We start from the raw sequence: 17794 nt of genomic DNA on the forward strand, positions 1-17794 counted from the left end.
GGTAACTATCTAGAGACAGCTCTTCCCTCACAAAACCAAGTGAAGAAAACACCCCCAAAACACTTACAATGTGGCATCTTGCACCTTCGGAAAATCTCCATTAGTTCATCCACTTGCACGAAAGGACCCTATGGAGAAGAGAAAAACCACATTACAATCATTAAAAAAAAGTGTGTTAGACGCTCTGTGCGCGCGCGAGACGCTCTGTGTTCATTATGTTGAATCTCTAAATCCCCCAAATGTGGGCTTGGAGAAGGGTTACGTTGACACGGGGTCTAACAGTCGTCACCTAAACCCTTCAGCAGTAAATAGACATGTATAGCATTGCTGCACAAAACATTAGGGGCGTAGTTACTAAACTGTGCTATGCTATAAGTCATATTCCAGTCCAGCGGCGTAGATCTGATCCTTTGTGGTCCATGCACGTGAATGGGCAAGTCAAGTTCCTTTTGGAGTAGCATTTCTCAGTAAATATGGCCCTTAACACATTCACCGCCAAGTCTACATAGAGCTACGAGTGCAAAACAGGCAAACACTTCAATGTTAGGATAATTGATTGTGTTTAGTATCCACATTCCCCAACTATGTGACTCCCATATGTTTGTGAGTAGGAAGGTAAACCCTTGTGGTTACAATGAACTTAATCACCCGCACACACTAACCTGATAGCAAATGGGGGGAGGCAGGAGCTTCATTAAAAGCACGGCAGCTGGAGGGACTGGAAATACCCCGCCTGGTACTGGGTGAAGTCCGGGCGCTGGTGGGTACAATAAAATACACAAGGTTTCAAACAAGGAAGCGACGGTCCTGGGCTGTAAAGTTGATATTCCCCTGTAGTTATGCGTCCAGGTGATTCAGGGAGCGCAGACACATATAAAAAGGGAAAACACAAGCAAAAAGTGCAATATGTTTGCAAAGTGACGATCTTCAATAGATCCCTTCAAAAGGTCTAAAGAAATTTGTACTCACACATTTCTTAGTATAAACGTGTATATAAAGGTTTCTTTGCCCAGTAGCACCAGACTTGTCAGCATATACAGAGACAGCATATACAGAGACAGCATATACAGAGACAGCATATACAGAGACAGCATATACAGAGACAGCATATACAGAGACAGCATATACAGAGACAGCATATACAGAGACAGCATATATAGAGACAGCATATACAGGAACCTTAGTGGAGTAGAACAAGAAAACGGAACATAGCGCAGACCGATAAAAACTTTATCTGAGAAGAATAGATAATAAAATACTCTCACATGGTGCTAGATCAATGGAAGCATATTGATCATAAGATCGACGGCTGGGACAATCTCTCAGCTTCTGTGCTCTGTTTGGCTTGCGTCGTCCGTCCTCGCGCCTCAGGGTGGATTTCCCGGATGGAACTGGAGACGGATTCGTAAGCAGGCAGGTAACGCTGTGTACAACCTCCCACTCGCTCGTCACTGGATACTTTCACCTTCTCAAAGGTTTCATCAGGAGTGTCTTGGAGTAATAATATTTGCTATAAATACCCTATTTAGGCTTTCTATTGGGTGGTTGTAATCCAATGAAATAGGAAATACCCAAATGAGCAACCTGGTCTTTAAATAAATATAGCTACTGATCCTACAGTGCTGGATACAATGTATTAATACAATAGATAACACAGTAGCTGCAAATGGTCATGGAATATGCTATATAATGGTACCAACATAGTGAGAGTAACATAAAATTAAAATTCAATGCAGAACATGCAAGGAATCCTATAAAGGTAATAAACACAATAAAATAGATACAAATCACTAAAATACTACACTAAAAAACAATAAAACTAGAGAATAATTAACTGGTATAACAGATCTGTGGGAGAAAAACAATCAGAACAGAAAAAAGTAATTAGAGAAATACTTAAAAAGACATAATTTAAGAAACATTTGTATCCTAAATGAATGCACTAAGGTCAAAATCCACATTAAGACCGGCGGGAGAGTGCTTAATTGGTATATCCAAAAGGACTCCCTTTTTATGAGATCAATATTTCGGCCCCTGCCTCTTCAATGTGGCATGACCTGTTCAATCCCTTTATATCTTAATCCCGAGGGATCAGCATTATGGAACATAAGGAAATGTTTGGACACACTATATGTGACTAACTTTCTTTTGATACTCCCTATATGTTCAAGGACTCTCGTACGTAGGGGTCGACTAGTCTTTCCTACATACTGTAGGCCACAAGGACATTCGAGGAGATACATAAATTGTAAATCCAGATTTATAGTGTCTATTAATTGTGTAGTTATGTCCTGTGGTGTTGGATCTAAAATGGTCCCTTGAAATGAAACTAAACCTACATGCTGTGCAATTTCTGCACTTGAAGAATCCTTTCGGTAGGTTTAACCAACCAGGTATGATTGTTCTTTATTTTCAGACTACTGGGAGCTATTTTACCTTTAATATTGGGAGCCTTCCTCAAGAGAACCTGAGCTTCATCTGGGATATGACTACAGAGGATGGGGTCACGTTTCAACACATGCCAATGTTTGTTTAGGATGTGTTTAATGTTCCCCGCCTTTCTTTTGGCCTGTTTATTATTTGGAGTCAAAATCTGATTCCTAGTTAGGGATATTGTATTATTCAAGGCATTTTCTATATTTTCTTGTTTATATTTCCTTTCTACAAATTTATTGGTTAGAATGTTTGATTTGTTCCACAAACACCTTATTCTCAGTACAGTTATGTGTCAATATTCTGTACTGGCCAAATGGAATATTTTCTATCCAGTTTTTATGATGGCAGCTGGATTGTAGAATAAGGTTATTGCAATCTAATTCTTTAAAGAAATTCTGAGTATTAATTCTATCATCTTCAATAGAGATGGTTAAATCCAAAAAATTAATAGTAGAATTACTAACAGTAGAAGTGAATTTAAGATTCACTGAACACGAATCCAGATATACGAGGAATTTATCCAGACCTTCTCGAGACACCTTCCAAATAAAGATAATACCATCTATGTATCTACGCCATGTGACCAAGTTCGCGCCGAAGCCCGCCCATGACCAAATGTGGTAATCTTCCCAAATGCTCATAGAAGAGGTTGGCGTAGCTCAGTGCGAACCTGGTCCCCATGGCCGTCTCTCACAGCTGCAGAAAGAATTCTCCATTAAATCTGAAAAAGTTTATTTTAAAAATAAACTCAATATATTCAATCAAGAACTTAATTTGTACTTTATGCATTTTTCCACTGTTTTCCAAAATCTTTGAAACCGCTCTACATCCATCACTATGTTTAATAGATGTATATAAAGCAGTTAAATATGTGGTAACGAAGTAGTAACTATCTTTCCATTCTATATTGTCTAAAAGAAGCAAAACATCATTTGTGTGTTTAAGATGATACTTTTGTTCCTTCACCAAGTCTTGTAAAAAGCTAGCGATGAACTCAGTGGGAAAACTCTCGCTACCAGTCAAAGTAAGGTAATAGCAAAAGGCCTCAATTTTGCCCCGACTGTGGGACCCAATAATTAATCTCTATGTAGAGTCACAGAAATATTTAAGAACTCTTACTCTACAAATATTTTTTCTAAATTGAGATATAGAGACTAGACTCTGAACACTTCTAGAACCAGTGTAGAATCATACACAGACTATATGTACTATTTAAACCCAAATCAACATTTTCCCTACATTTGCTAAGGGTAATCATATTAATGTATTTTTTCAACTTATTACTAAAGATCTATAAGCTTTAAAGCAGCAGTACAAGCAATATCCTACGTGTGTTAAAAAAAAATCAGTTCTGTACTATGAGAAAATACGTGAAGCATTTAAAAAATGAATTATTTTTTTAAATACATTTTTAATGTTTCTAATGTAGGAAGCATTTCCAAAGTGACAGCCCCCTTCCCCTTCTGATAGGCTCTGGCTCTTGAGACCCGCCCTCTCTCTAGCAGTGCACCAATTGTATCTTGTAACTGCCCAGTCAATAATATTCCAGGAACTACATTGCCCAAAATGCTGTGCAAGAACTGAATTAAATAACACGGAGCAAGCGATTGATTATAGAAGAACAGATTGATCTGCAACTTAGCTAATCACTTGTCAGTGTGCAGATTGTATTGATGCACATATTGAATGGGGAAAAAAAAAAATATATATATATATATATATATATATATATTTTTTTTTTTTTTTTAAAACGACAGCTTGAAGGAAAAAAGTAAGTATTATGTCCTTTAACTTGTCTAAAATGGAAAAAGAAGCATTGGAAGAATTAGCATCAGATGAAAGTATAGTAATTAAGCAGGCCGATAAAGGGGGTGGGGTGGTTATCATGGACCGGAGTTAATACATGAAAGAGGCGCAACGAATCCTTGGGGACCCTATTACATATAAGAAATTAGGATCGAACCCCACAGACGCCTTCAAAAAAAAAAAGAGCTAAATGAACTATTGGAGGAGGGTAGGAAAAAGGAATACTGGATGAGAATGAATTAAATTCTTAACTATAGATAATCCAACATTTCCAGTATTTTATTTCCTACCCAAGGTTCATAAGGATAAATTAAACCCCCTGGGGAGGCCAATTACATCAGGCATAGGGTCCACGACATCCAATTTATTGGAGTTCATCGATCACTATTTACAAGACTTGGTGAAGGAATAAAAGACTCATCTTAAAGACACAAATGATGTTTTGCTTCTTTTAGACAATATAGAATGGAAAGACAGTTACTACTTAGCTACCACAGATGTAACCGCTTTATATACATCTATTAAACATGGAGATGGATGCAGGGCGGTTTCAAAGATTTTGGAAAACAGTGGAAAAATGCATAAAGTACAAATTAAGTTCTTGATTGAATGTCTTCAGTTTATTTTAAAAATAAACTTTCTGGTTCCATGGAGAATTCTTTCTGCAGTGGTGCAGTACGGCCATGGGGACCAGGTTCACGCCAAGCTACGCCAACCTGTTTATGAGCGATTGGGAGGATGACTACATTTTAGTAATGGGCGGGCTTCGGCACGAACCTGGTCACATGGCGTAGATACATAGATGATATTATCTTTATTTGGAAGGGGTTTCGAGAAGGTCTGGATAAATTCCTCGTATATCTGGATTCAAATTCAGCAAACCTTAAATTCACTTCTACTGTTAGTAATTCTACTATTAATTTCTTGGATTTAACCATCTATATCGAAGATGATAGAATTAAGACTCGGAATTTCTTTAAAGAAGTAGATTGCAATAACCTTATTCTACAATCCAGCTGCCATCATAAAAACTGGATAGAAAATATTCCATTTGGCCAGTACAGAATATTGACACATAACTGTACTGAGAATAAGGTGTTTCTGGAACAATTTAAGATTCTAACCAATAACTTGGTAGAAAGGAAATAAAGAAAATGCCCTGAATAAAACAATATCCCTAACTAGGAATTAGATTCCTACTCCAAATAATAAACAGGCCAAAATACATTTTGAAATACCGTTTATTACTCAGTACAATAAAGAGGCGGGGAACATTAAACACATCCTAAACAAACATTGGCATGTGTTGAAAAATAACCCCATCCTCGGTAGTTATATCCCAGATGAAGCTCAGGTTCTCTTCAGTTAGTCAGTGTCACAATATTCAAGATAGACCTGCTCCCAGTAGTCTGAAAATAAAGAAAGAAACAATCATACCTGGATGGTTAAACCTTCTAAAAGGATTCTTCAATTGCAAAAATTGCACAGCATGTAGGTTTAGTTCCATTTCAGGGGGCCATTTTAGATCCAACACCACAAGACATAACTACAAAAATAATAGACACATACATTGTAAATCCAGATGTATAGTGTATCTCCTCGAATGTCCTTGTGGCCTACAGTATGTAGGAAAGACTATTCGACCCCTACGTACGAGAGTCCTTGAACATATAGGGAGTATCAAAAGAAAGTTAGTCACATATAGTGTGTCCAAACATTTCCTTATGTTCCATAATGCTGATCCCTCAGGATTAAGATATAAAGGGATTGAACAGGTCATGCCACATTGGAGAGGCAGGGGCCGAAATATTGATCTCATAAAAAGGGAGTCCTTTTGGATATACCAATTAAGCACTCTCCCGCCGGTCTTAATGTGGCTTTTGACCTTAGTGCATTCATTTAGGATACAAATGTTTCTTAAATTATGTCTTTTTAAGTATTTCTCCAATTACTTTTTTCTGTTCTGATTGTTTTTCTCCCGCAGATCTGTTATACCAGTTAATTATTCTCTAGTTTTATTGTTTTTTAGTGTAGTATTTTAGTGATGTGTATCTATTTTATTGTGTTTATTACCTTTATAGGATTCCTTGCATGTTCTGCATTGAATTTTAATTTTATGTTACTCTCACTATGTTGGTACCATTATATAGCATATTCCATTCCCATTTGCAGCTACTGTGTTATCTATTGTATTAATACATTGTATCCAGCACTGTAGGATCAGTAGCTATATTTATTTAAAGACCAGGTTGCTCATTTGGGTATTTCCTATTTCATTGGATTACAACCACCCAATAGAAAGCCTAAATAGGGTATTTACAGTGAATATTATTACTCCAAGACACTCCTGATGAAACCTTTGAGAAGGTGAAAGTATCCAGTGACGAGCGAGTGGGAGGTTGTACACAGCGTTACCTGCCTGCTTACGAATCCGTCTCCAGTTCCATCCGGGAAATCCACCCTGAGGCGCGAGGACGGACGACGCAAGCCAAACAGAGCACAGAAGCTGAGAGATTGTCCCAGCCGTCGATCTTATGATCAATATGCTTCCATTGATCTAGCACCATGTGTTTCACCATTTTATTATCCATTCTTCTCAGATAAAGTTTTTATCGGTCTGCGCTATGTTCCGTTTTCTTGTTCTACTCCACTAAGGTTCCTGTATATGCTGTCTCTGTATATGCTGTCTCTGTATATGCTGTCTCTGTATATGCTGACACGTCTGGTGCTACAGGGCAAAGAAACCTTTATATACACCTTTTATACTAAAAAATGTGTGAGTACAAATTTCTTTGGACCTTTTGAAGGGATCTATTGAAGATCGTCACTTTGCAAACATATTGCACTATTTGCTTGTGTTTTCCCTTTTTATATGTGTCTGCGCTCCCTGAATCACCTGGATGCAATGGGTTGAAGCTGCAACATACCTATTTGGCTTTACTCGACTTCTTATTTGAATCACTTATTCACTTTAATTTATTGAGAATACGTGTGTGCACCAATTATGCACTTTTATATATCACTTGATATTTTCTTTTTTTAAGAGTAATAATCACTGAATAGATTTAAGCGCCACTATATAACACTCCTCTTTTTGCCCTGTAGTTATGCAACTGCTGCCCCTAACGCTTGGGACACGACACATAACCCAGCCTGGAACGCTAAGCGGCGTCTCATTATTTTATACCGAAAAATAAAATCATGTACGAGGAAGTAATGGCCTTCATGTTTCCGTGAGAATAACATGGGTTCTGAGAATAAATTATATATATACCATCACGTTTTAAGTTATGGTGGGGGAAAAGAGTTCCATGTAACAATAGTTTTTCAGGCAAAAGATGACAAGGTGTGCTCATTTGCATGTCATTTCCCAGAATCCTTTGCTGCAGTGGAAGTGCTGGGTGATAATGGTGAAAGGCATGGTTGCAGACCTGCCTAAGACATATGAATGTGCTCACAAGTGATTTTATATATATATATATATATATATATATATATAAATATATATATATATATATATATAACAAACTCCCCCCCCCCCCCCCAATCGCAGATAGGGAGGGACCCTGTGGGGAAATCTACATGTATTACCAGGTGTGGTGCAATACCGGTCAGCCTCACAGGAGGCCTGAGCCTCCGTTGATAGGAACCTGGGGTGTATCCTGGAACGATACTCACAATATAACAGTGCCTCCACCTGTGCAGGATCCTGGAGTATAGAATAACCCCTGACACAGGACCCACATATAGTAACCACATACACCAGCCTATGGTTAAACAGTTTACTATATGAAGATAAGTACAACACAATTACATCAACAACATCACAATAGTGTCACTCTATAACACTGACCTCCTAGGGCCATAAACCCACACCCCGTACCCGTGTCCCACAACCTCACCCAAGTGTGAGACAGCGCTGCCCACTAGATGAGGTGTATTGTTGGTGCACTTGGTGTATACCTGCCCGGGGCTCCTGCACCCGGGTATAGCAGAACAGCAGCAAGAGGATCCGTCTGCGTCCAGCGCCGAAGCCTCAGCGATGGCGTCCTCTTCCACATAGGATGGTCTCCCTCTGAGTGATCTCACCGTACAGATAGTCTCTTATCTTTAGTGAGGTAGGTCTGGTCCCAGACAGCACTTGTCAGGGTCACGCAGCACTGCAGCTGTGTCCCTGACCTTAACACACTACTAAAGGGGGCAGGGTCCCTAACTGAAAGGGCCTTCCCTACAGCAGCCACAATCTAATATGAGTAGGGGCCTAGCTGGGGCCTAGGGGGGGTCTCTGGCCTAGTGCAGGGGCCACTTGTTCCCTGCACATATACACCCTCCCCTGTCTGTGTCCCAGCTCTTACTGACTAGCATGGTGTGAGCGAGTCATATCCATATTCTGTGAGCAGGAGAATCTGTAACCCCTACTGTCTGTCTGATGGCATGTGATAGGGGTAATAGAACAAGGTGACTGGGGCGCTCCCTAAAGATTAAAATGCGTGTTGCAATAACAAAACACTGATGTAACACAATGATTATCAGAACGGGCTGTGGATGGCACTAAGAACACAAAAATAAGAAATGATATACTAGCCCTTTAGATCGTACTGCCGCTCGACCAGAAGAGGATCATCCCTGGAGCCTCATGAAGCAAATGGAAAAGTTGGGGTTATGGTCAGCGCATGTACTTCCGAATGGAATCCAAATACAGGGTAATCCCCAGAAAAATACACAAAAACACAAAGTACAGTGTAAATACAGCTATTCAAATACAATGAAAGGATGGGTACACGCTAATAGTAGGGCAGTGATGGGTGAATGAATAGATATAAATCTACAGTACTCACATGGCCGTGTGTGAGCTGGTTCACATCAGATAAGTCTTTCTGGTCAGTGCTACGCAACCTCCGCCTGTTCAGTCAGCTAGTAGAATCAGACACTGTAGAGGTGAGTGACGGGCATCTCTCCCGTAGTCCCGATTGAGAAAATAGGCAAATCCGCAAGTCAGGTACATCTACAAATTATTGGTAATAAAATGAATAGCACAAACTTACATATAAAAATACACTAATCAGCTCCGGATCCCGTCTCGAGTCCTGCGCAGGCGGTATAATCTTGCAGGCGCGTGCGACGTCAGGACCGCTTGCGAAGTGCTCGTCTTAGGTATGGATGTTGAGAGTGACCAAAAACTTCAAACGTACACCGGCAGGGAACTACGCGGGCAGGGAACTGAGGAAGCAAGTGAGTTCGCGAAACTTTTAAACTGTACGTTTGAAGTTTTTGGTCACTCTCAGCATCCGTACCTAAGACAAGCACTTCGCAAGCGGTCCTGACGTCGCACGCGCCTGCAGGATCATACCACATGCGGAGGACTCGAGACGGGATCCGGAGCTGATTAGTGTATTTTTATATGTAAGTTCGTGCTATTCGTTTTATTACCAATAATTTGTAGATGTACCTGACTTGCGGATTTGCCTATTTTCTCAATTGGGACTACGGGAGAGATGCCCGTCACTCACCACTACAGTGTCTGATTCTACTAGCTGACTGAACAGGAGGAAGTTGCGTAGCACTGACCAGAAAGACTTATCTGATGTGAACCAGCTCACACACGGCCATGTGAGTACTGTTCATTCACCCATCACTGCCCAACTATTAGTGTGTACCAATCCTTTCATTGTATTTGAATAGCTGTATTTACACTGTACTTTTTGTGTATTTTTCTGGGGATTACCCTGTATTTGGATACCATTTGGAAGTACATGCGCTGACCATAACCACAACGTTTCCATGTGATCGGGGTGAAAGGGCAGTCCCCAGAGGCTTCTGGGTAATGTAGTCCCCGCGGGACCTATTTGCTATTGGCACTGCGTGCGCGATCTGCACTGCGCATGCGCGACATGGTAATGGCCACCGCTACTCAACTGCACATGCGTTACCTTGGGAAGCCCCTGCGCTACGGAGCGCCATACCAGCCATGCTCCACTCCTTGTAATGACTGCAGCGGCTATTCTGCGCATGGGCAAGTACTTTAAACATGGCGGCGCCCTGTCGCTGATGCCGCCGGGAGCCCCCGGAGATGTGATTGCCCTCGCAGCTTCCCGACATGTCGCGGGGGTCCCCGCAATGCGGTGGAGGTAAGGGGGCCCAGGGGGAACCCTGCTACACTCTCCCCCTGGTGAAAACCCCAACGCCCTGGCTTGGGACAGTGTCATACTGCATGAAATTATACAATGAAAATGTAAAGCATAATATGTACAACTTATCAGAGGTACTTTTACATCAACGGTACACAACATAATCACGTTGATACCCGAGGCCAGCTGGGTGTTAGCTGGTTGCTGAGACCCATAGTGGGGTGCCCCTAACTGATCATGTGAGGGCACCTCACTTTGACTCCTGTGAGTCTCGTTTAATCAATCTGGAGTCTCTCTAGACTCAGAACTCACGGTTGTTAACTAGTCTCTGGGTCCAAGCCACTTCCTCCTCCTGGTGGAAGGAACAGCAAGGTGTATCTTGGCCAGACCTTTACCCGGCCATCCGCATCACGTATGCGGTAGACAGGGGTGGCCCTGACTTTTTCCTCGGTCTACCACATGGCGAATAGACCGCTCCATGTTGCACATGGAGGCACTAATTACCAAAGCAGTCACCGCACAGTCCTGGTTTACTCCAGCAATGTCATCAGAAGTGACGTCTTATGGGAATATCACGAGATCTGGTTGCAGATCCATGTCTGGATACGGACGTGCGTGGTGATCCTTCACGTAGAAGTAAGCGCCAAGCAGGGCCTCTTCGCTGGATACCTCCATCGCATCATACAGGGAGTAAAGGTTTGGTGCCTCACCGCTCTGCTGGCAGCTGACGGTTGTCAGATCTGGAACGCTGTCAGGTACCACTTCTGCTGCCCTAGACACCGCAATGGAGCTGAAGCTTCTCTCCGGTAGGCAGGGCGGTGGGCACTGATCCACACGTACCACCGGGCAGCAATTTTCTAGGGGAGACACCTCTGCCAGGACGCGATGCCGGGGCGAGCCATTCGCCCGGGTGGCCATGCTTAAGGAGCTATCGTGCTCCGCGGACACCTGGGGACTCACACCCGACAACCCTGGGGCAGTCAACTCACCCCTGTTGTCGGTAGGTACTGGTCCCAGGCTTGGGACCGATGATACCATCGTAGTAAGCCGGACTGGCCGTTTTAGGGCCCACGGGCCCACAGCCGGGTCCGCTGTAGCTTAGGCAATTGGCTCTTTGTCATCAGCCTCAATTGAGGGGTCCGCCAGCTGGCGCATCACCATGGCTGATTAGCTACCGTCATCGTTGGAAGATGAGGGTAGGGGCACCTCCGCAGGGGAACTGCGTCAGGGCACCTCGCATTCACAGGTGGCTATTGGCAGTGAGCGGTCCCGCTCCTGCACCACTAGTGGAAGCGCACCCAACTTTTCCTGAGCAGTCACCTTACCCTTCTTTGGTTTCAACATCTGTAGTTCCGGTTCTGGAACCGAGTCTGGAACCGCGCTTAGGTCGCACGGGCCCTCCAAAACCTTCGCTCGAGGTAGGTTGGTTAACAGCATCGGCCGGCCCAGTAGAGGGGCAGTCGCATCTTTCTCTGCGGGTTCCTTAGGCCGCAGCAGCACGGGCTTCAGGAACTGTGCCCCGCAGCAGGCACACTTGGGTCCCCAGGTCAATTTGCCACCTGGGAATTCACAATTGGGACAGCAACATCGTATGCACCCTTCCTCGTCAACCTTTGCCACCCGGTATTCTATTGGTAGATTAAAGGGGTTAAAGTCCATACCACCTGACATATTCAAGTCTTTTTGGAGGCACGGGCACAAAAGGATACGTTCCCTCCCTTTGTCCGCCAGATTCCATACAACTGAGGGTGTGTTTCGCTGCATCCGGTACCTCTCTTATGGGGAACAGGAGTTGCTGATTGATGCTCACTGTGCTCCTTCCCCCTGGTAGAATTCAGAGGAGGGGCACACTATCAAGGAGGGGTTCTGGCTCTGCACTGAGCCACTCCCATCGCGGTAATTGAGCTCTGAATTTCGCGCCAGACCCGGGCAGGTTTCTGCAAAACATTGTGGCGCAGCCTGGCAGCCATTAGCACGTACGCTCTCCTGACGGCAGGATACGCCCTGCTAAGAGGGACTGACTGTTAGGTAGTGGAGAGCCCACTGAGTATATAAGGGGTAGACCCTCTGGCGGGGATCCGAGGACTTGTAGAGTCCAAGGAGAATTTCCCCGCTATATCTCCTGATCTGCCAACATTAGTATGGTACTCCAATAACCAGTCACACTTTTCTCCTATCGGCCACACTCTGTCTAGGCCCAGGAGTTCCTTTAGGGACTCCAGAATTGCACTCCACTCCCCTTGAGCGGGAACATTCCCCACTGCCACCACGTGACTCGGCAGCACCCGAACCCTGAAGGCCTAGGCATGGACCTCGTGCCTGGTGGGCAGTAACATAGTGGGGAATTAAATAGAAAAAAATGTGATTAGTGAATAGGGCACCCCAGGTCTGAATCTCAGCAGCGCCTCCAAATGTAACACATGGCCCCCTCCACTCGCCCCCCCCCCCCCCACCCCAAACGCAGATAGGGACCCTGTGTGGAAATCTACATTTATTACCAGGTGTGGTGCAATACCTGTCAGGCTCACAGGAGACCTGAGCCTCCGCTGATGGGAACCTGGGGTGTATCCTGGAACGATACTCACAATATAACAGCGCCTCCACCTGTGCAGGATCCTGGCATCTGGAATAACCCCTGACACAGGACCCACATATATTAACCACATACACCAGTCTATGGTTAAACCATTTACTATATGAAGTTAAGTACAACACAGGAAAAAGAACATAGGGGCGCACCAAGGTAAGAACAATTGTATTTGATAAGTACAAATAACAAACAATTAATAACTTACATGTAAGTAAAATTCAGTCCGTATGTATGTCACTCAATCTCCTCCACACATCGGCAATACAGTGGAATAGAAGTGCTGGTATGGTAGGTTTTCAGTCCCGCGCGCTGGGACTGAGCCGGTCGCACTTACTGGTAGCTCACTTCCGGGTTCATGTGAGTCCAGCGCGCAGGACTGAAAACCTACCATACCAGCACTTCCCCTATCTATTCCACTGTATTGTCGATGTGTGGAGGAGCTTGAGTGACCTACATACGGACTGAATTTTACTTACACCCCGTACCCACGTGTCCCAAGAGTCCCACAATCCCACCCAAGTGTGAGACAGCGCTGCCCACTAGATGAGGTGTATTGTTGGTGCACTTGGTGTATACCTGCCCGGGACTCCTGCACCCGGGTATAGCAGAACAGCAAGAGGATCCGTCTGCGTCCAGCGCCGATGTCCTCTTCCATATAGGATGGTCTCCCTCTGAGTGATCTCACCATACAGATAGTCTCTTATCTTTAGTGAGGTAGGATTGGTCCCAGACCGCACTTGTCAGGGTCGCGCAGCACTGCAGCTGTGTCCCTGTGTCCCTCTCCTTCACACACTACTAAACGGGGCAGGGTCCCTAACTGAAAGGGCTTCTCTACAGCAGCTACAATCTAATATGAGTAGGGGCCTAGCTGGGGCCTAGGGGGGTCTCTGGCCTAGTGCAGGGGCCACTTGCTCCCTGCACATATACATATACACCCTCCCCTGTCTGTGTCCCAGCTCCTACTGACTAGAATGGTGTGAGTGAGTCATATCCATACCCTGTGAGCAGGAGAATCTGTAAACCCTATTGGCTGTCTGATGGCATGTGATAGGGGTGAAAGGGCAGTCCCCAGAGGTTTCTGGGTAATGTAGTCCCCGTGGGACCTCTTTGCTATTGGCACCGCGTGCGCGATCTGCACTGCGCATGTGTGACATGATAACGGTCGCCGCTACTCTCAACTGCACATGCACAACCTTGGGAAGCCTCTGCGCTACGGAGCGCCATACCAGCCAGTCTCCACTCCATGTGATGGCCGCCGCGGCTATTCTGCACATGCTCAAGCCTCCGCACATGCACAAGCACTTTAAACATGGTGGCGCCCTGCCGCTGATGCAGCCGGGAGCCGCCGGCAATGCATTTGCCCCTGCAGCTTCCTGACATGTTGCCGGGTCCCCACAATGCGGCGGAGGTAAGGGGGCCCAGGGGGGAACCCTGCTACACACACACACACATATATATATAGTGTTCGACAAACCTATACATTTGCTCGCCCCGGGCGAGTGGATTTAACCCCCGGGCGAGTAACGAGTAGATTTTTTTGTGTGGCGAGTAGATTTTTTGGTGATTTGTCAACCACTGTGTATATATATATATATATATATATATATATATATATATATATACATATATATATACACACACACACACACACACACACACACACACACACACACACACACACACACACACACACATATATATTATCAATTACTATTTTTAGGTTTTCAAACTTTTGTGCATGGATTGCACTTTTAAACCTGTTACTACAATTACACACGACCAGAAGTATTTAAAAAGCCAACCATTTCTTTACTCAATGTCACGGACTGTACAATAAGCAAAGAAGGGTGGGGAGCCGTGCTGGTCCTTCCTTCCATGTAGTAACACAGGAGAGAGGGGGAATGATACCTTTTATTGGACCAACAAGTAGCAGATATGTTACAAACTTTAGAACCTCTCGGGGTCCTTCATCGGGTCCTACCCCTAACCCTAAAACATTGGAAAGCTTGTAACATATTAACTACTTGTTGGTCTAATAAAAGGTATCATACAGTACGACCTAGTTCCTCTCTCGCCTTTGTTAATACATGGCTGTATGATAGAATTCACTGGTTGTTACATTCACCAACAATACATCCCAACACGTGAGAAAGCAGAGAGAAACATGCACTGTGTAATGATCCCACTGTGTAATGATCCCACTGTGTAATGATCCCACTGTGTAATGATCACACTGTGTAATGATCACACTGTGTAATGATCACACTGTGTAATGATCACACTGTGTAATGATCACACTGTGTAATGATCACACTGCCTTGAGCATGGCTTACCGGCTAAATGTCTTGGCTGGAAAGGAATCATCTGGCTTGTGTCTGGTTTGGGGTATTCTGGTTTTCTGTCTGCTTCGTCCTTCATGGAAGGAGTAATCGATGGAGTCACAATAGGGTCTGGCATCATACTTGCTAATTTGGCACGTGAGACATCCTGAAAAAAAATAAGAGAGATTTCGTTTATTTAGGTCCCATATCATAGGAAGGGGGGCAGTAATTACGTCGCCAGTCACCAAAAGAAAGTGGTGATCTCTTGGAGTTGTCAAAAAACAATTATCACCGAGGTATAGAGAAGCCAATGTCTAACCACAGACCATCTGCAAACAATGGCAGAACAGGAGTATAGGGATAAGCCCCTTTAATCTGCAATACTGTGTCCCAATGCTGCACCAACCAAGTCTAGTACATAAGCGGTATACTCTTCTTCTCTTACAATATATGCTAAGGCGCTCTTCTCCACGCAGAATGGGATTGGCGGTTACAGGACACTCCTGCAGTGTGTCTTATTGTGAATAAGGTGTACAATACCTATGAGAAAGTGTTACGTAAACATCCCACTGTATGGAGAGGGAGAGGCTCAGTGAGTAAAGACACTGACTGGCACTGAGAGTTTGAAGCAGGGGAGCCTGGTTCAATTCCTGGTGTCGGCTCCTTGTGACCTTGGGCAAGTCACTTTATCTCCCTGTGCATCAGGCACCAAACACAGATTATAAGCTCCACGGGGCAGGGACCTGTGCCTGCAACATGTCTCTGTAAAGCGCTACGTAAAACTAGCAGCGCTATACAAGAACATGCTATTATTATTATTACTATATTCTCAGGAAAATAACTTTCATGTAACAAACAGCAGTGCCCCCCTCCTATAGGACATACCTTGTATCCCAAAGCTTTAAGTTCACTTGCGGAGCAAGGGTACAAATCCATAAACTTGTACCTATCCACCAGGAGAGCGGTTTCTTTACCCTCGTACTCCTCTTTGAATGCAGTGTACCTCCGTTTTTCTACTTTCAGTATACTTGCTAAATCTCCAATGTTGCTTTCAAAGGCCAAGAAACGGGACCAAATTTCCCTGCAGGAGACACCAAACCAAGGAAATCCAGGAGTGGGTACGGGGAGGAAAACAAGCAGAACGTACAGATACACAAGGGTTCACTCTTTATACTATCACACACGGCAGTATTTATGAATCGTACTTGCCATCCGTGCTGCTGCTGCTACAATACGATACTTTGTGTAGTTGGCGTCCATGACAGGGAAGGGCTTCAATCACAGCAATTTAGATGCTTACTATTTTCTTATATGTGCAACAAAAACGGTTTAAGCAAAGCGGACAGTGGCGTACCCAACAAAAGGTGCTGCAAGATTTCCAGTTCGGTTACATTATTATATTGTAAATTCATTCATTAGGTTTGAATCCGGTGTATAAAAACAGATGCCCCACACACACGAATTATTCGGATTTACCACGATTCTTCTTTAATACAGACTATGTCGCATTCTTGAATTACTCTAATAGTAAGTGAATCTTCTCTATAGATTCCTTGTTGCATTAAAGCAGGGGTGTGCAAACTTCCTGCACCCCCCAGTATTAGGTTAGGGTTAAAGTTATACTGGGATTGCAGCTGTGAAGGGGCCTGTGAATGACATTGGAATTGCTATCGACAACTGTGGTTAAAACTGATGTAATCAAAACTGATAATAACGAGTTGATTTCCTTATATATACATATGGGCAGATATGACACCATGTTAAATGGCCTAGGGTGTTCTGAAAGACACATGGAACCATATCTGGTCATAGAATTAGTAGTAGGAAGGCGGACTAGGTGATTTTGTCTGGATAAATACCCAGCAGTTTTTAGCTGCTTGGAAGAGACTGGATGACACCAGGAGAGGAGGAGCCAGGTAAACCTGACAATACAAAAATCAGACAGAAGGATTCCATCCAAGAAAAGAATGACTATGCAGCCATCTTTGAAAAGCATATGACATATTTGATGCCACCGCCATCTTTTCTACTGTTTCTGTACGTAAGCAATTATCTTTGAAATAAACATGTATTTTTTTTATGTGCTAAAACCGGAATGCAGAGTGTTGTTATGCTGCTGAGATGATACAAAAGACATAAAACATTTCACAGCTTCTCAACCGGCTGCGATGTTTGCGGGCTCGGCGCAGTCAAATGTGCGGGGCTCTCACCTTCTCCGGCGGCATCTCACCGTGTATGCTCCTGTCACTATGGCTTACAACAGGACTACACAGCGCCATGTGGTGTCCCGTTGTCATGGCAACACAGTGTCATTTAAAGTCACAGAGCCATAATGATGGGGGGGGGGGGGACGCCAGAAGGAGAAGGTGTGAAAGTCACAGAGCCATAATGATGGGGGGGGACGACGGGGACGCCAGAAGGAGAAGGTGTGAGAGTCACAGAAGCCCCGGGTTCAAAGGCAACCAGTTTAATTGTTGTAGGGGAGAGCGCGGAGCCTCTGTAACCGCGGGGCT

General features: G+C 44.1%; 1 protein-coding gene across 3 annotated transcripts in view; it reads right to left on the reverse strand.

Moving 5' to 3' along the window:
* Nucleotides 1-17794, reverse strand: part of CSTF3 (cleavage stimulation factor subunit 3) — a 65635-nt gene that overhangs the window by 2067 nt on the left and 45774 nt on the right. For 2 of the 3 annotated variants that reach the window (XR_012787605.1, XM_075567364.1), the window contains exons 17-20: nucleotides 16167-16362; nucleotides 15294-15447; nucleotides 663-757; nucleotides 68-128 (exon numbers count right to left, since the gene is read on the reverse strand). Coding sequence is in view for 2 of the 3 variants with exons in the window: in XM_075567364.1 (XP_075423479.1) it covers nucleotides 68-128; nucleotides 663-757; nucleotides 15294-15447; nucleotides 16167-16362 (506 nt within the window). In the remaining variant the exon portion in view is untranslated. Of the gene's footprint in view, nucleotides 1-67; nucleotides 129-662; nucleotides 758-5471; nucleotides 5652-15293; nucleotides 15448-16166; nucleotides 16363-17794 lie in introns of those variants that run through there. The other variant, XM_075567365.1, reaches the window with a different exon arrangement.

The sequence above is a fragment of the Ascaphus truei genome, chromosome 12 (genome assembly GCF_040206685.1).
Source record: "Ascaphus truei isolate aAscTru1 chromosome 12, aAscTru1.hap1, whole genome shotgun sequence".
NCBI lineage: Eukaryota > Metazoa > Chordata > Amphibia > Anura > Ascaphidae > Ascaphus > Ascaphus truei.